Raw genomic sequence first — 19299 nt, 5'->3', positions numbered from 1 at the left:
GCTTGAACCCTTGGTCCGCCCCTAATACTGTTCATCATCCTGTTTTGTGTCACAACACCCTGCTACCTTGATTCACTCTTCGTCGTTGGCTAGGTTTTGGATTTATTACTTTCGAGGACGAACAATCAGTGGACCAGGCTGTCAACATGCATTTTCACGACATCATGGGCAAAAAAGTGTGTAGTTGTAGTTTTATTTTACCTTAAGACAAAGCTGAGGCTTGGCGCAACTAGCAATTTGGCTGGCGAATAGAACCAGGTAGTGTGGTGGTGGGAGTTGAACTTGGGTGGGGTGGAGTGGAGTCAAACCTGGGCTTAATTCATCACTCAGACAAACCTTGTTTTATCTAACCCCCAATATGAGCATTGTACTTGTGCACTGCCGCCTCCTATTTTCTTATGTTGGCTGACTTTGATAAACCACAGTTTCCTGTTACATCCAAGGTAGATGTCTTGTATTACAGTGTAAGATAGACCAATAGGAGAAGACAGTGTTCATTTTGCCCATTAAAATCACAATTTCTCAAACTGCATATCACTGTATTTCAACCGAGTCAGTTTGTCCATCATTATTGCCCAGCTTCCACAGTAATGCATTGTGGCTAGGTATGCTTGAGAGCTAGTTTTCAGTGGTTACAGGGCTGGCACAGGAGTTAGACCTGGTTCATGCTCTATACAGTTGGAAAATGAGCCCATAGTGGAATGTGGGGCCTCCTATATTCTATTCAGTACTCTTCAGACAGATCAGTATGAAAAGGGGTCCCTAAATCTTCAATTTAAGCAGCTGAAGGTGATTTATAGGTTTGTGGTTTAAACAATGCCATAGTTCTAAATATCACATCTAATATGTCAAGGGCATTGCGCAAAAATAACCGGCACGTAGGCACTTCTGTAAACATCCTTTAGAAAGCTGTGCCACCTTTAATCTTAATGGCCATAAGAGGAAATCATTTCCCTTCACTTCCATTGAGGATATCCTTGAAAGAGTAGCAGACAGTCCTGAGTAGCCACTGCAGGTGGTGCTTTTAAAACGCCAGTGAAATCTCTATGTTGCCAAAAGCTCAGCTTCTCATTACCACTCCTTCAGATGTGTGTTCCTTTATTCCAAATTCCAGCATTGGGGGGAAGGAATGGGGAGGATTCAGTGTACACAGATGCCTTTCAAGGGCTAAATCTCAACAAAAATTTTGGGCAAGCATCGTGAAGGAATGGTTTTAAACAAAAAAAATATATATTGGGGGTCACTTACTGTGAGATTTTGATACAATTCCACATATTCTTTTATTTATGACAGTATTTTTTTAACCACTATACAGTTAAGTGACCTTTTTGGTTGTTGTCATCTTCATACTGTGTTGTCAGCACTTGCAGAGGTTTTACACATGGATGGATTATTCTGCCTCATTTTGATTTAGGCGGCTCACCTTTGAACGTAACTGTGCCCCAAGAAGAGTGACTAAGATGTTTCAGAGACCAGCCACAACCTAAATTGTCCTGGCTTCTGAAAAGCAAGGGTGGGTTGGGGACAAAAGGACAAGCAGAAAATTTCCATGCAGAACCTAAAATGTTTGCAGCCAATCCACATTGATTGGTGGCACAGACACTATAGCAAAAGTTTTCAGGTGGACTTTTAAGTTTTCTATATTGCCTACCGAGTGAACAACATATAAAGGGATATTTTGCCCCCCTGACTCTCTGATTTGAGATTCCCAATGGTCTGACAAGTTTAACTTCATAGGCATAGTAGAAATTGAACAACAAATGTTTAAAGTCAATAGTAAGGCATCCCGGCATCCCAAAGCATCTGACAGAATATCATATTTAATAAAAAGTAGTTGCTACAGTCAAAGAAATAGATGAAGCCTTTATCCAAGCAAGAAACAGAGCTACTGCTTTTCTAAGATGGTTTGTTGCTGGACACAGGCTACATCCGCACTCCAGAAATAATCCAGATTGACACTGGTTTAACTGCCATGGCTCAATCCCTTTTAATTCTGGGATCTGGTTTTGTGAGACTTTAGCCTTCTCTGTCAGAGAACTCTGGTGCCACAACAAACTAGAGTTCCCAGAATTCCATAGCAATGAGCCATGGCAGTTAAATTAGTAAATAATCAGATGGATTATTTCTGCAAACAGATGCAGCTAAACTTAAAGCTATTTCTCAACATGGCACTATCCATGTTGTGAATGTTGAAGTTGCGGGAGTTAATGCAGGAGTGTGTGTTGGGCATTCCAGCACAGCTGGGATAAGTGGCAGACTTTGGGCCAAAGATATTCAGATTCCAAAGGTTCAAAAACAACATTAACACTCCCAATTTTATCTGGGGAGCTCAGACAGGGTGCAGAGGTTTTGCAGTGACCACAGCATTGAGCTTCAGGTGGATTGCTGCACCTTCAAGCCGTATCTTGGGCTCTTTGGAGGAGATATAAATATTTGGTTCTCTTCAGCTACTTGGGATAGATAGAGTAGCTGAGCAGAACCAAAATGTCAAGCATATCATTTAACATTTACTTCTGTTGGGCTGAATATTTCAGGACGTTCTCTGGCTCCCTCTTCCTGACCCCATTGCTCAGATTCAGTTAAATCAAGCCAAAAATAAGTTTTAAAACAAGCTTCACCTCAGTGTATTTGGATTAAAACTTGGTATTTCTATCTAAGACTTACATTAGATGGGGGGGGGGGCTCATATCATGGAAGCCAAGCATATTGTGTTCTTCATGGCCTGAAAAGACTTGGGCACATTCCCTTTTAAGTTTAAGCTTGGCTCCCTCTTCTCCCTCCGTTTGCAAAGAATACTTCCCCCTGACGTAACACAGTATGAAGGTTTTGCTTCTTGTTGACTCAACTGTCCATTTTTTATTACCTGCATGTTTGTTTACTTTTTTTGTTAGATGTAATGTAAGGTTCTCTTATCACATCCATTCCTTCTGACATTGTTTGAGTTAATTGAGGTTCTTTAAGCGTTAGCCTGGGGAAGGTAAGTCTCTATCTTCCATTAGACTTTTAAATAATAATAATAATAATAATAATAATAAAAATAAATATTTTTAAGTTTTTAAAAGGAATTAAAAAAGAAAGAAACTGGAAACCAAATGTGTGTTTCTCAGGTATGTTCCAAACTGAAAGTACAGTTTTTTTGTGGTGGATATTGGCACTCGGTCCCATCACTTTCACCCCTACTGCTCCAAATATCCATCCATCCCAAAGGTCTGGCTTAAAAGCTTTTGTACCTTCTCCATGCTGCTTTCTTCAGCCTTGCTTTTTAAGACTTTTTCTCACCTGCGAACCAAGACATCAGAACTGCATATGGCAAGTGAAAAACCACTGAGGAAGCAGTATTGCTGCATTAAGATAAGCAACAAACGTAACAGAAGAGGAGAGCATTCACACACAGGAAAATTCTTTATTCTCAATGCATATAAAGTGAAGTGAAGACATTTGGAGTGGCTTACTCTGACATCCATTGTACCTGAGAAACATTATTTTTTCCTAAATTAGTGGCCTTAAAAATAAGTTCCTGTTACTTTTGTTTTTAAAGTACTTAGCCATAAGTCATAAGGTGCTAAGGTATAGTTTTAAGTGTAACTTAAGGGTGTGTGTGAAGGGAAGAGGGGGGCAAGCTGATTCATGGGGCCCCCACCTGAGCACTTTGACCTCTTTGTTTAGGTGGAGGTGAAGCGGGCCGAGCCCCGGGATAGCAAGAGCCAAACTCCAGGGCCCACCAGCACCAGCCAGTGGGGAAGCCGGATCATGCCTAGTGCTGCCAACGGTTGGGCAGGGCAGCCTCCACCTACCTGGCAACAAGGATATGGACCTCAAGGTACTTGTTCCCCCCACAGCTTCTGGACCCTGAGCAATTTGGGTTTACCTGGAATATATTAGCATACCCTTTTAATGTCTGTCATCAAGATCATTCCTTATCTGACTCCCAGATATGTTTCAGCATTACCTCTGGGGCAACACTCCTGTTTTCTGGGCTGGTGAGAGAAGCAGTCCACACGACTTGGGGTTTCTTCATCACCACCCAGAGACTGGCAGGAAGAAAAATTGAGGTCTCAGGATAGCCAGAATAAAAACAGACTTTGCTGGCTCCTCTCTACCAGCCATCCTAGATACCAGATCTTCTTCCTCCCTTTGCCCAGCTCAGAGCACTTTCTTATTGCTCCTGTTTTCTTCTCTGGTTACCTTTCCATCTAGCTAACTCCCATTTTCCCCTAGATACCCTTCCATCTGCCTAATGGTAGGCACTTAATTCTTCCTTTTCTCTTCCTAACACCTATATATATATATATATATATAACCCCCTTTTCTCCCATTTGTAGCTACTATTTTTAATTCCCTTTTCATTTCCTCTCTGTCTGCTGTGGATCCAATAGGAGAGGAGTGAAGCTGTTAAAAAGAGGAAGAAGCCCATTCAGAGTTGTGTTTCAGACAGCCCATTAGGGTTTTGGGCCAAACTAGACCACTCTGATGATGGGGCTATTCTGGTCAAGGACACGGCTCCTCTGCCACTGAAGTTACTTCAGGAGGTGGAGGCTGTGTCACTGAAGCACCCGCATTGTCTTATCTACATCCATGGAAAACATGGGAGAGATGGGTGATGAAGGCACTTCCCAAAGGTACATGGCGGCCCACAGCCCTTTTCATTTGGCAAGAGATAAGTCCAGGGTGACGGATTGCCAGCAGGTTGTCTCCCTTTTCTCCCAGGGCTATAGCTGTGGCAAAGTGGTATGCAATCTCCACTGCACACTATGCAATGTGGGCCTCAGCATTCAGGCATCATTGTGGCTTCTCAAATTTTCCACCACTGAGCAGAATAACTGCAACCTTTTTGGCTCCACATGTGGAACCTGCTGTTTTGAGTCACATTTCCCCAAAGGCCAAGGTTGTTAACCACACCGAATGCAGCATTGGAGGCTTATTCCAAGGCTTTGGCCAGAGAGGGGCCCGCCCTCTTACTTAACAGAGAGCTCCATGGTCACCCGCATCACCACTTGCATAACCAGGTACAGCATGGCCATTTCATGACCAGTTTCATTCTCTGTCCCTCCCTTGGGGAATGAGGCACAACTACAACTACAGTTATTTATGTCTTTGTTGGAGAGATGCCTCTCTGCACAACGCCCTACCACTACCACCAAATAAAAGCCTCACCAGGCAACAGCCCCTGGAGAAGATGTGCAGTCTTTAATGTTGCAGTTAAAACAGCTTTTGGAAGCCCCACCTTTCCCTTGTTCTGGCCGCAAGGCAGCTTCAGAGTGTTGGCTAAGAAGCATGTTTATACTCAACGTAGGGATTTGCATGGGGGTCTCAAACTTCAGCAAGGCTTTCAAGTAAAGTTGTCTCGGCTCAAAGCCTGTCTGCTAAAAGAAAAGTGATGACTCCTACTGACCCCTCTGAGGATTCAGACTGTTGTTCACAGCCAGCCAATTTGTCTTCTCAGAGAAGATTGAGGGGGAAGATGACAACAATAAACAGGCTAACTATGGACAACTGAGGGCGAGAGGACAGGCAGTGAAGAGAGTCTGGGGGAGCGCATCGTAAAAAAACCCACTGATACACTCTGCTTGTCGCACTGAGGCTGGGATGCGCCAAAGATCCACCTTCATCCTTTTCCTACCCAGGCATTAAAGTGGTGGCGCAGCAGAAAGTAGAGGGGAACTTCAGCTGATACTATCCATAGGAAAGGAACTCATTCAGGGTATGACACATGCTCAGTCTCAGGTTTAGCCAACAGCTCCTGCCTGGCAGGTGGCAGGGGATGGAAAAGGCCTTTTCCTGTTTGAAGCCTTGGACGGTGGCAGAATAATGACAGTAGAACACATTGGACTCAATGGACAAATATACTGGCCTGGTAGAAGACAGTATCCTTTGTATAGCTGCACTTGAATTCCTTTAAGTGCTGGGCGGTGGGGGGATGCCTCTGTTGACCTCAGAAATGTCATTGTCATATATGAACCAACAGTTCTTTCCCTGTGAGGCAGCAGCTGATACAATGGCACAGTGATAACAATTGGGTGGAAACTGGAGGTTAAACCTGAGGAGCATCTGTCTGCAACTTGGTATTGGGCAATTTCCCTCATCCTTCGATATCTAAAATGCCTTTTTTCAGAATAATTCTTTGTAAGTTCTACTAGGTCTTATTTCTTGATGTTCCCACTGTCTTTATTGACAGTGAAGCTGTGTAAGATCTGCACTGCCGTAGTTTGACCTGCTCTTCTTTTATGTGTGTGTATGTCTCCTTCTCTTCCCCCACCACTTAGGTATGTGGGTACCAGCTGGACAAGCACTTGGTAAGTTTGTTTTGACCACTTTTATCTTTTAAATTGGGATGGGCAGACATCAAGCTTGTATGATCTACTGAAGATTCAGACTGGAGCCTTGGTACAGAAGACATGGCTTAGAAGTAGAGAATTCTGAGCCCAGGATGTTGTTTTGCATAGGAATATCAGAATCTATCAACAAAGTAACTTACCCTTACCTTGGATACCCCCCCCCCCATTTCAGTCATATAATTTAAAACCAGGTAAGAAGGGGTTGTCATAGAGTTGCTGCTGTTATTTAATAATTGAAATTGAGAAATCCTTGCTGAGCTGCTCAAAATCTGCCTTCAGTTTGACTTGTTGTACTCTGAATATTGTAATCATAATTATGCAAATCAAAATGAATTAGTCTGGGTCTTTGCACCCTGAATGGCTTCAACACCTTATTCAGCCATATTGGCAGTGGTAGTACTAGTACTATGTTAACAATAGTACATAGTGTTAATGAAAACTACAAAACAATTATTCATATTAGTATATGGTACTTAGTTACTTTGGATGTTTGGCCTACTCAGGAATCTGGAAGTTATGCCAATTGAAAAGGAATTCTGCTGTTTAATGAAATCTAGTGGCACATATTCATTTTGTTACATAATGATTTTATTTTGCATTACAGGGAAAAATAGAGGAGCTATGTTTGTGGCAGTTCTTAAAAACTGAGCCTTAATTCTTTGTTTTTCTCTGGGTCATATCAGTAGGCAAATTTTCTTCCTAACTGCACATTTCAGGACGCTTAAGGGTTGTATCTAGGTGTAGGGAGTTGGACTAGTTGGCCCTTTTGGTCCCTTCCAGCTCTGTGATTCCAGATGACTCAGTGGATGGTGTCAAAAAGGTACTGTAGTTGACTTGGGTATACTGTGGCTGAAAGCTGGTGAAGAGAATGATATTGACCATTCCTGTGGAGTCAGAACCCCCCATTCCCTAAGAAATATTCTCTATACTACTATATGTGCCATGTATACTCATGCAGTCGGGTTCCCTTCTTCTTTTCTGTGTATCTGTTTCCTTGAGGATTAGAATCCCAAAATAAAAGGATAGTTGGGTGTACATAACGTGAATGAGCCACTAAACATCCAGGATGAAAATTCTTCTGTCAGAATAGCTATGGGATTCTGGGTGCAACAGATGTTTGGCTAATGTTAATTATTAGAGTAGTTGGTAATGTCCTGTTACGTGGGCCTAGTTCAAATGTGTATGCCTCCCTTTATCTCTACCTTCTTCTTATTGGCTCCTCCTCCTCTCCATTTTCCAGGTGGATATGGCCCGCCTCCTCCAGGTAGAGGAGCTCCGCCTCCACCACCACCTTTTACCTCGTACATTGTCTCAACACCTCCAGGAGGCTTCCCACCCCCGCAGGGCTTCCCTCAGGGATATGGCACGCCTCCACCCTTCAGTGAGTATTCCTTACAAATGGGTTGCTGCCTCCTGCATGGGCTGTCGCTTCCTCTGGCCATATTATCCTCACAGTAGAGCCCTGTGAGGTTGGATTAAGTTCAGAGCATGCAGGTCACTGGATGTTGGCGCTTGGAGGCTTAGCCTGAGACTGATCGCTGTGCTGGCTGGAGTCAATGGGGAATGTGCACTGGTATGTTCCACATATCTCTGTAACTGGGGTGGAAGGCAAGAAAAAGAACCTGTGAAGAAAGAATCTTGAAGCCCATCCTTTTCTTTGGATGAGTAGGCAGGAATCAGTGGAAATTTCCTCTGTATGCTCTAATTACACTGTGGTTACACTGCCTTCTTTTTCCCTCTCTGACACCAGGCTTTGGATATGGTGCTCCACCTCCTCCACCTGACCAGTTTGCCCCACCTGGTGTTCCTCCACCACCTGCCACTCCTGGGGCAGCACCACTAGCTTTCCCACCACCACCGCCACCATCTCAGCCAACTCAGGACATGAGCAAGCCACCAACCGCCCAACCAGAATTCCCTTATAGTCAGTTTGGTAAGTGGTTGCCTTGTTGTCTCTTCCTCTTCCACCTATTTTTCTTGCTTCCTTTTTGTTTGTTAGTTAGTTTACATTCTCCATGGGAAAGCAAAATCAGAATTTTGCATGCACGTTAATGCAGAATTTCCAAAATACCCCTTACAGTTTGAAATAGCATCTCAAGGGCCAGCAGAGAAATTGGCTGAGTCTAGTATCAAAGTTACATAGCTGAATCTACAGTCTGACTGGTAGGGGTGAAGAACAGAATCTTTTAATATCGTTCTTTTAAGCAGGGGCTTCCCGACATTGATTTAAAGCAATGGTGAGCAACTGTGTGAGGCTGAGGAGGCATTATACCCAAGGAGACCTTGGGGAAAAGAGACACCTCCAAAAAGATGGCCCCAAAACCATCCAGGGGGCATTTTTGTCACGTTTTGAGGCCTGCCTAGGCCATTTTAGGCCCTAGAGAGCCATTTTTTTAACCAACACTTTCTGTTATTAAAAATGCAGCTCTCAAACTAGAATGATCCAGGAGCCCTCAAATACAACAAAAATCCCCTCCATGAATCTCCTAGAAGTCATTTGTGGGCTAAATGTTTTTTGACCTCTGGGACCCACAAGAGTGCACCCCATGCAACTATACTTTGCCAACACTTATTTCTGAATTGGCAGAATTTTTGTCCTCAAACACACACACAGAGAAAGAGACAGAGAACTGATAATCAAAAAAGAATGCCCTAGATTGGTTCCTCCACATTCCTACTCAAGAGAAGGAGATGGTCTACACCCATTTTTTTCCATGTTGGAGAGTGTATCATTGCACTAGCCTCTGTATTTTTCCAACATCTTTGAATCATATCTGCAAAGGAATGAAGACATGCAACTTTTTTTTAAAAAAATTGTTTTTTGTCAAAAATGCAGGAAACCTGTTTCTCTGTCCTGATAACTACTATATTTTCTTTGCATTTTGAAATTTGTCCCTGAAGGTACCAGATCCCATCTGATCTTGGAAGCTAAACAGGGTCAGCTCTGGTTAGTACTCTAGAGGTGAGACTGCTGAAAAATAGCACTATTTCAGAGGACAAAACCACCTCTGAGGATTCCTTGGCTAAGAAAACCCTATGGAAGTCATAGGTTGCCCTAAATCCACAGGCAACACGAAGGCACATTGCGCATATACACCCATACCTCAGATTTCTGTAGTCTTAGTTCAGTGGACTACATTACCAAGGATCCTCACTGAAGGAGGAAATGGAGGGGGGGTGGTGGAGGAAAAAGACATACAGGGCACTTGTAAAGTAAAATTTTAAAAAGTTGAGATGTGAATTTGTATTGGTCTATCCTAAGAAACAACCTACCAGGAAAGTACAACCAGGCTGAGTGTTCAAGATAAGTACAACCAGGCTGAGTGTTCAAGATGCCCAGGAATGCAGAATAAACTGTTTGTTAGCTCCCCAACTATTATGATGCTGCGATGTTTAACACTGTATTCCAAGAAGTTCTTTAAATTCCTGGTGTGTAACTAAAGCAGTATCACCATACCTAGTGTCGCCATCACAGTCTTTCTGCATGTTTTCACTTTAAGATGCACAGCCATTTTAATGTTCCTTCCAGCAGGGCTGACATGGTGCTGGCACTTGCTCAGCCCTTCCTAAATTCTAAATGCTGTCAGCCTTTCAGCTAGGGTGGCCCTGAGCACTGCACTGTGGGTAAGTCTCCCCATCACCTTTTCCGAGAGAATTGTAGGTTGTGTGCAGGGCTCTCTTGGGGGTTTAGTCACCCTGGTCTCCGTTTCTTACCAGGGCTGGGTGCCTATTCTCAAGACCCATCAGGCTTCGGGCCAATACTTTGTTTACACACTTATGGTCAGGCTGAGAAGTGAGTTACCCTAGGTAGGTGGAGCCTATTTTACACCAAATCCTCTTGCTTGTAATCTCTTGTGTGGAAGGGCATGGTGGGAGAGAAGTTACCTTTTTCTGTTCCCTTACAGAGGGGTCATCTCTTTAAGGGGTGTGGGTATGGAGGCAATTGCCTTCCCCTAAGGGTTCCCCTGCTTCAATCACCTGTTGGTCTTCCTCAAATTACTCAGATTCCTCAGGTTGCTTGCTTCCTGGCCACTTGGTACCTACATTTTGTGGGGTTCACATGAGAACAGTGGTGAGCACTCTCTCTATAGCATTATCAGAGTTAGGGAGAGCCTTACTGTATGTTGTGTCTGCAGATGTTTCGTATACACAGGACAGTTTTCCCTGTCCACAGAGGAGTTATGAAGTCACACCAGAGTTCTAACCTCCTTGGTTTGCTGAAGAGGAAGCTATCCTCTCTGTGTTGAAGCAAAGTACCTGCAGAAAAGTGGAATTGCGTGTTTCAGATAAAGCTTTCAAAGATATTTAAAAAGTGATGTACTTCTCTTTTCAAGAAGGAATCCTTATGCCTGATTTCTATTTACTTTAACTCCCAGTGAGAAGGAAATGAAGGTGTCTTAAGAAGTGAAGTAGCTGTTTTCATCAGTGTGGTTTCTAGCAGCTTCACCTTCATTTGGTGCTGAACATTTGTTGGGTGCAGGTACAAATGGATTTTAAAGACATGCTGCTGATGATATAGTGATATAGTGCAGTCATCTGTTTGCAGGAAATCTGTTGAAATGACAGAAGATAGCCCTGATAGAATTCAGCTGACTTGCTCAGAACGTAGCACTGTGGTTCACGAAAGAGGAAGAGACAGAGAAAAGAGCCTTGCAGAACTGAGCCACAAACTTGTTCAGGATTTAAGAAGTTTGGGCTAGAAGAGTCTGAGAGTGGTTTTCATAGGTAGCTATTGTGAGCAGTTGGAAAGCACAAGTCACACTTAGCTTATGCAACCCCAAGAGGTACCCATGGTATGGGTTTATTTACCTTGAGCAAAATTATACTTTTTGCAGCTCACACTTCCTTTCCCTTCAATTAATTTCCATATTTCAATCGCGTATTAATCCTGGGATAGTGGCAGCACAAGTGCTTGCATAGTTTGGCTGAACATATTCTCAGCAGCTGGTTTTGCTGATCAGCCCCTTGGTTTTTTTTTAGGTTTATCCAGAAGGCATGGTGGGGTGGGTATCTGGAAAGCATCTAGCTTTTTCTAGTGGGTGGAAGAGCTTACAGATTCCATAGACTTGGGTTGGCAGGAATAAACTTCAAGTTTATTTTCATAAGTCTCTGATCTAGTCACTCGATTGCTACTATAGAAACCATCATTTGGGTTGGAGCAGTGTGTGGTTCCTTGCTGTTTCTTCAGAACATATGGACATATACAGTAACAGGAGGGGCAGACATTTGGGATGTAAAGCCCATGCTTTGCCTGCAAAAAATTCTCAGATTCACAGCAACCAATCCTCTGTTCCAGATAGTAGCAAGGCTGGGAAAGATTGCTTTGTCAAAAACTAGGAAACTATTGCCATTCAGAACAGACCATACTGGCAGGTGATCTCTCTTTGGGCTTAAAAGCCAGCTTTATGCATAGCTTGGGAAATGATCTCAGACGAGTTAGAAACATAGGAGATTGGAAATGGCCCTTTCAATACAAGTGTGATGGAGAGCAAGTCTTTGGGGGTTTAATCAGGATGCAAAGCCCCAGCGCAGCTCTTGAAACTGGAAGCCATAGATGGTGCATTTATAACATGTACTAAGGTTCCTGTGCCTTCCAAATTGAAAATATTACTCTCCCATCCCACTCCCATAAAGTGACCCTTTATATGTCACTTTTCTCTCAATGTTTTGATTATTGGGGCATATCACTCCTTCTTTGTGGTCTCTGTGATTCGCACAGTTGGGTTATCTTGCACCTGTGCAGAGCATCTTTCGAACCTTTTAAATAGTTACATACATTTTGGGTGATAGCTTTGCCTGTCCTCAGTTCTATCCCTCACTATTCCCGTTCATTTCCCACAGTTGCTTTTCATCTACCGTGATCACAGAACACACAAAGGAGGACAACTCTAGGAATTCTGTGATAGGTTGCAAACCTGTAATTGTAGTGGCCATCTGTAGTGGTCATCTCAGAACTCACAGAAACTCACCTTCTCCTCTTTGTGTGTCCTGCATTGTGTGTCCTTTGGGATGCTGCTGTGCGGTGTCTTTGGAAACTGAGCAGAATGAGTGGGAACATTGAGGGATAGAGCTGAGGGTGGCTGAAACTACTTCCAAAAAGCTTATGCAACTCTTCTAGAAAGGTCTGAAGATGTTCTGCACAGGGGCAGCACAACCCTATGGTGTGATTTCATAGATGACCACTCAAAAAACTACAGTTAAAGCTATGCGAGTTGTCCTTTACTCAAGTTGCAGGAATTTGGGAGGAAAATATATCCAAATCAGATTACTACTCCTGATTTTTACTGAGGAGGGACATGCCAGTTTGGAAAATTCCTAATTGAACTGACAGAGGCTAGTATGGTTTCTGTTGGCTTCCTTATACAAATGACTTTGCATACAGCCAACCTGTTTGTACAAGAGAGAGAGCTTTCCAGAGTTTTCCAGAGTTACATTACTTACTTCACATGTTGTTGAGCCCCATAAATTGGCTGGGTTATTGGCTTAAGCTGATGAAAGATACCCAAGTGATGGTTTCAGTGGCTCAAGGTGTATGAGAGAGATATAAAACCAGACTTCCTGCCCTGAAAGAATTCTGTGCCACTGTGCTTCATGATCCTACCAAAAGCTGTTGGTTCAGTACAACATTGTTACCTGAGCTGAGTTGGGTTGGTGATTTATACTGCAAGTAGGCCATCTTTGTATTAGCTACTGACTTTGAACTTGATTAAATTGAGGGGTGTGTGTGTGTGTGAATGAATTTAGGGATCAAATCCTGCTTTTGCAAGCCAAATGTTCCAGGCTCATCCTACAGTCAGAGAAATTATATGGCAGGCAGTGAGAAAGACTCTTCTTTGTCCCAGGCTTTGGGGAGATGCTGCCAATCAGATCAGACAGTTCTGTGCCAGATGGATCAGTTCTGATACTAGCGTTCTCTTACAGTTTGATTGCTTTGCTAGTCTTTAAATAGGGTGTTGGGGCAGGAGGTAGACCCCAGCTGTACTTTGGTAAACAGGGAATCAAAGCAGCACACTCTCTTCTCGTGCTTTTGTTAATAATTTGGTTGGTGGTTTTGTTTCATGATCCTACCAAAAGAGTTAGCATCTGGACCCAGCCTCTTGATTTTCTGTTGATTTCTGTTAATTTCTTGGCCATATGGAGAATGGGGGGCACCTTGGGACCCTTGAAAGCTGACCTATGGGCCCCATAGACCCAAATGAGAAATGACCTGGCAGTAGGGAAACTTTTCAGTCCGTCTGAGGGGTGGTTGTGTCTTGTTCTCTCCTGTCTCATTCCAGGACAGTATGTCTCAACCAACAGCTGGAGGGCTCAGGATCCTTATGTGACCATGTTGTTTAGAGCTGCCTTCCCCAACCAAATGCAGATGTGCTCAATGACAACTCCCACTCACCCCTTGGCCAGGATGGTTATATGGGATGGAAATGATGGGTTTTGGCGTCTTGACCCATTGGGGGTGGAGGGAAAGCTAGCTGGTGAGTTGATGTTTTTGTCTCCTCTAGCATGGAAATGGCTGGGGGCAACCAGAACGCCTCTTTATCTTCCACCCCTCTTTCTTTTCTCTCTCTTCTAGGATACGGACAAGACTTGAGTGGTTTTGGACAGGGCTTCACCGACCCCAGCCAACAGCCCCCCTCCTATGGAGGCCCTTCAGTTCCACCTTCGAGTGGGCCGCCCGCAGGGAGCAGTGGTTTTGGCCGTGGACAGAACCATAACGTTCAAGGCTTCCATCCCTACCGACGCTAGCGCACCCATCTGTAAAAATCAGGGAGTTCTGTCCAGAGCAGGATATCTGGTCTCAGCTGAAACCCAGGAATCCCAGACTTATGAACTTGTGACAATCACCTACTTTTTTGCCCAAGGGGGGGCTGGGGGAGGAACCGCAAGCGTAACATCTTTCAGGGGAGTGTTAGCGGAGAAGTTGGCGGTGGCTTTGGAAAGCAAAGCTGTGGGTGTTTGGACTGCAGTTTTTAATCCCCCCTCCCCTATCTTTAACCCATCAGCACAAATAAAGAGCGTGTCACTGGTTCAAACTACAGGGTTTTAAAAACGTCTTCAGCTTTAATTAAAAAAAAAACCTTCAGGTTTCTTTCTCTATTTTTGTTGGAAATTTAATTTTTTTTTTCCTGAGCCTTTGCTTTACCATATATTGTAAACTTTATGTTTAAAGAAGAAGAAGAAAAAAATATATATACATTTACAGATTGTGAGATTTTTAAGAGAAATTTTCTACTATGTATGCTGAGTTATTTTTTAATTTAAAAAGAAAAAAAAAACAGGGTTTCCATTAGCACTGGTTAGAAGTGAGGGTCAACTCCCAGCCACCTTTTGCTAATGTAGTTGGTCCAGAAACTCTGGGAATTAGAAAAATGAAAAAAGGAAGGAAAAAAGAGGGAGGGAGGGAGGGGGGAATCTACTTGTGTTGTTTTGTTACTGGTTTCTGAGCTGAGCTCACAGCGCAAGAACAGGGTTGAGCAGAATTGTTTGAAAGGCACCGCGTCACTTCCGAAGCGCAGCGTTTCAACCTGAGCTTCAGTTCTTTAAAACCTTTTGGGGATGTAGTTTTCTTTAAAGGGGGGTGTAATGGAGGCCTTGCGAAGATGTAGATTTCCCTCAGGCAAAAAAACAATAATTAGTGCATTTTGCACTAACCAGTGACTACCCCTGGTTTGAATAAAGAAAAGTACATTTGGATTAGAAACACAAACCTGTCTCAATTTTTCTTCTTTCTTTCCTCTCCACGACCCCAAATGCTTAAATTCTACACAGTGTTATCACAAAGCTCCATTTTGGGTGGGAGCTTTGGTGGCCAGTACAGCCGCTTGATAGGTTTTGTGTGTCTCCAAAGCTTGCACGCTTGTCAGCCACCCCCAGGGCTAAGAGGGTTCCTTTTCTGTATCCCCACAAACATCAGAGTATGGTCTGGTTATTTTATCAATTTCCAAATATTTATTAGTTCTTGAGTGCTATGACACACCTTAACACTCTGTTTTCAGAATATCTTTTTACATCCTTGTATGCAAAACAGAGCAGCCTCGCTCCATCTCCCAATGACACACACAATCCCCCAGTAAGGTCATCCTGAATTTTTCAAGCCGCTGCACTTGTTGGTAAGTAAGGTTTGGGTCAGGTCTTTCCCTGCCTTCTGCCTTAGAGCTTTCCAAACTTCATTACTAGGAATATCTTTCTCTGCAATACAGCATAGGAACAGCCCACTGATCTTTGGGAATCATCGGGTGAGGATTTATAGATTCACTCTGCCAGCGAGGAAGGATTAACCATCATGCGGTCAAAAAATTCCAACTGTATGATCAGAAACAGTTTGTATGTGTTACGAGGACCTCTGCATTATAACCAACAAAGCTTTCCAGCCTCCATCTTAGATGGATGTCTCATGCATTCCAGATATGTTTCCAGATGTTTGTAGACTAGATCTCTAGATGTAGTACATCATTATTTCAAAGATACAGTACAGCCATGTTAGTCTCTCGAATCCTTTTGTAGAGAGATCTTATAGCATCCTGGAGACTAATTGAAAGAAAAAAATTAGGCAGGCTGCATGAGTTTTCGTGGACAAGTCTACTTCCTCAGATACATCTGGGGATTTAAGTCTAGGAAAGATCATGCTGGCAACTTCTTTCAGTTAGTCTCCAAGGTGCTACAATATCTCTCTACAGATCATGATTTAAGTAAGGCTTCCAATCTTGATATTCATGTAGACCAGCTTGGTGAACTGTGGAATAGACAGTGCTGTTAGGTGGATTTGTAACTTGGGCCTGTTACAGACTGCCAAAATTAAAGCTGTTGGGTCTGTTTGGAGTTATGCTATTTAAATGATGCATGCATCCTAAGAATCCGAAGCTGCACCAAAGCTCCCTCCAGTGCTTAGGAATGGAGTCTGGCTTTGGCCGACCTCTGATTTAGGGCCATGCATCATTAAATAGCATACCTCCAAAGAGACCCAAAGCAGCTTGATTTGGCAGTCTAACATGCTGGTCAACTAACCAAAGCCTTCATCCTGGAGAGAACTAGGATGCCTTTGAGTTTTGTTCCAAGACATTTTGTTAAGGATGCATCTATATAAATGATTCAAAGACCTAGCTGTGTTAGTCTGGAAAATCATTATGCAAAGGGATCTTGTAGCACTTTTGAGACCAACTGAGCGAAAGGAGTTGGTAGCATGAGCTTTTCTATAGATTTGAGTCTCCTTCCTCAGATGCATGTCTCCAAACATGTTTGGAGACATGCATTTGAGAAAGGAGATTCAAATCTATAGGAAAGCTCATGCTACCAACTTTTACCTTTTAGTTAGTCTCAAAGGTGCTGCAAAAGATGTAGGTGATGGAACAGAGAGCATGATTATCAGATTTGCAAATGACACCAAAATCAAAAGGGGTAGCTAATATCTCTGAATTCAAATGGCCTTGTTGGGCCAAAACTAGCAAAATGAAGGGAGAAATGAAAAGTACTATATGTTGGCAGGAAAAATGAAATGCACAAACGTCGGATGATACCGTTATTGGCTGGCCGAAATGCACATTATACTCGTTGCAAGTTTTCAAAGCTCCATGGGCTTCTTTATTGGGAAAGATGTTACAAACCAAACAGGAGAGAGGGGAAAAAAACAATTGCAGATGTTAATCAGATCCTGCATGTTGTTTCAATCCTTAGTAAAGATGTTATGATGGGGAGGATATCTTTTGTGCAGGCCATGAATGTTAAACGTAGGCTGGGTAATACTTGGCTTGAAAGCAGTAGATGCAGAAAGGACCTTGGGATCTTAGAGGACAGACTAAGCAGGAGCCAACGGTTGGATGCAGCCTCCAAAAAAGCCAGTGCAATTCTGGGCTGCATTCACAAGTCTTGTGTTCTGATTTTGCAGGAGCTCAAGTAACGTTCCTCAAGCATTGTCCAGATTGAGGGAAGTAGTAGTGCTATCCTATTCTTTGGTCAAGCCTCACCTCAAAGTTCTGAGCGCCATAATTCAAGGATACTAACAAGTGGAACGTATCCAGAGGAGGGTGATATGTGAAAACCAAGCTCTCTGAGGAACAGTTTTGGGAGTTTGGCTATGTTTAGTTTGGGTAAGAGAAGATGGAGTTCACATAGTTACCTTTAATACCGGAAGGAAAATGTAGAGCAGTTGTTCTCAACCTCTGGTCCTCCCAATATTTTTGATTTCATCTCCCAGATTCCCTCATCATTGACCATGCTGGCAAAGGCTTCTGGGTGCTGAAGCCCAAAACAGCTGGAGGATCAAAGATTGAGAACCTCTGATGTAAAGGATGGGGAGAGCTTGTTTTCTGCTCCTGCAGGGATGATGATGATGATGATGCTCTTGCTTTGGAGGCCTTCAAAGAAAGGTTGGGTGTTCATTTCTGAGGATGTTTTGTTCATTCCTTCATGACAAGAGGTTTTGAGCTCTGCTCTGTGTCCCACAACAAACTCCAACTCCCAGAATTCCATAGCCTTGAGCCAGAAAAGAGTTAAAGCTGTGCCAAACCAGGTTATTTCTCCAGTGTGGATGCAGCCAATGCTTTAGTTCTGTATCCCTGCATGGCAAGGGTTGGACTAGTTGGCCCTGTTTTGTGGATTTTGGGTGTTATTGTATTTTGGCATCGGACTAGTATTCTGGGGACCAGGGTTCGAATCCTGGCTCAGCCCTGTAAGACCTTGGGCAAGTCACACCCTCTCAGCCTCAAAGGATGATGTTGATGATGCCACGGCCATAATAAATAAAAGGTTGCCATGGCCATAATAAATAAACAAATAGAAAATAAATAATAAGAAGGTTGCCATGGCCATAATAAATAAAATTATTATTATTATTATTATTATTTATGGCCATGGCAACCTTCTGAACAGATGTTTGCAAGAAAAACCCATGATAGGTTTGCCATAGGGTCGCCATAAGTCAAAATCTGCATGAAAACACACACACACAAAATGCCACAACACAAAGCCAGCATAACTGCTCTGGCTTGCAAAGGGTTAAACTCATCCCCTTCATTTAATGACTCTGCGGGCCCTTTAAGGCCTTGCGCATGCGCGTTACTAGAATTGTGGGCGGAAACGGCCGTCTGAAGCTGACAGTGGGCGTGGTTTTCGGGGCGGCTTCCCTTCTTTTCGCTGCCGGAAGTAGTCCTCTTCTCGCGATACTTAGCGCTGCCCGCGCGAGACTTCGGCCTTTTCCTAGAGAAGACTGAAGCCAAGATGGTGGGTATTTCTCTGTTGTTCGGGGAAATTAGGGGGCGGCTTGTAATCCCCATCCATCCGGCCGGGGATGAGCCTGAGGGAGCGTCCGCGCTTCGTTATCCCCGAAGCGGAGACGGAAGGAGATTTTACCGAGGGTTTTGGGAAGGCTGAAGGGGGGAAAAGAGGAAAAAACGAGGCAGCAAAACGGGGCCAGAATGGGGTCCTCGGCGCCCTTTTAGTCGTCTTCGTCGCGCCTGAGACGCTGCAAGGCACAGAAAGCAGCAAGAGGAGGGCTTGAAGCTGCAGTGCCTCTGGGCATGAACAGAGTGCCACTGACACCTGCCTTCCATGTGGGTTTTTTAAGGCTCTGTATCCGAAAGCGAGGGCCTTGGACAAACCAACAGTGCCTCTGAGCATCAGCAGAGTGCTAGCAGCATTTTGTTTTTTTCCAAAGATAGGATCCTTGTGATCATGAATGTAGGGAAGGAGGAGAGCGTTTCGGGAAAGGCGTGCCTCTGAGCATGAGCGGAGTGTCGAAAGGGCAAGAGAGGGGTGTAAAACAAGTGACAGTACTTACCCATAGATAATCATTGGAGAATATTTGTCCATAGAGAATCATTGAATACTTGGCCGTTTCTGTATGGGCAAATATTCTCCTATGTTTCCTAACAGTCAGGCATTCCCCAATGATTCCCTATGGGCAAGTATTCCCCAATGATTCCCTATGGGCAAGTATTCCCCAATGATTCCCTATGGGCAAGTATTCCCCAAT

At 43.6% G+C, this 19299-nt stretch overlaps 1 protein-coding gene across 4 annotated transcripts in view; it reads left to right on the top strand.

The window, feature by feature from the left end:
* The window catches only part of DAZAP1 (DAZ associated protein 1), a 47127-nt gene extending 32088 nt beyond the window's left edge, over positions 1–15039 (top strand). The window contains exons 7-13 of one of the 4 annotated variants that reach the window (XM_042478243.1): positions 94–176; positions 3667–3820; positions 6264–6293; positions 7576–7716; positions 8086–8268; positions 13613–13807; positions 13906–15039. In XM_042478243.1, the coding sequence (XP_042334177.1) occupies positions 94–176; positions 3667–3820; positions 6264–6293; positions 7576–7716; positions 8086–8268; positions 13613–13807; positions 13906–14078 (959 nt within the window). In that variant the 3' untranslated portion in view covers positions 14079–15039. Of the gene's footprint in view, positions 1–93; positions 177–3666; positions 3821–6263; positions 6294–7575; positions 7717–8085; positions 8269–10052; positions 10143–13612; positions 13808–13905 lie in introns of all 4 variants that reach the window. The other 3 variants (XM_042478246.1, XM_042478244.1, XM_042478247.1) reach the window with 3 other exon arrangements.
* The last annotated feature ends 4260 nt before the right edge of the window (positions 15040–19299 follow it).

This window comes from Sceloporus undulatus, chromosome 7, assembly GCF_019175285.1.
Source record: "Sceloporus undulatus isolate JIND9_A2432 ecotype Alabama chromosome 7, SceUnd_v1.1, whole genome shotgun sequence".
In the NCBI taxonomy this organism is placed as follows: domain Eukaryota; kingdom Metazoa; phylum Chordata; class Lepidosauria; order Squamata; family Phrynosomatidae; genus Sceloporus; species Sceloporus undulatus.
The sequence above is the reverse complement of the archived record's forward strand: the minus strand, read 5'-3'. Positions and strand labels throughout refer to the sequence as shown.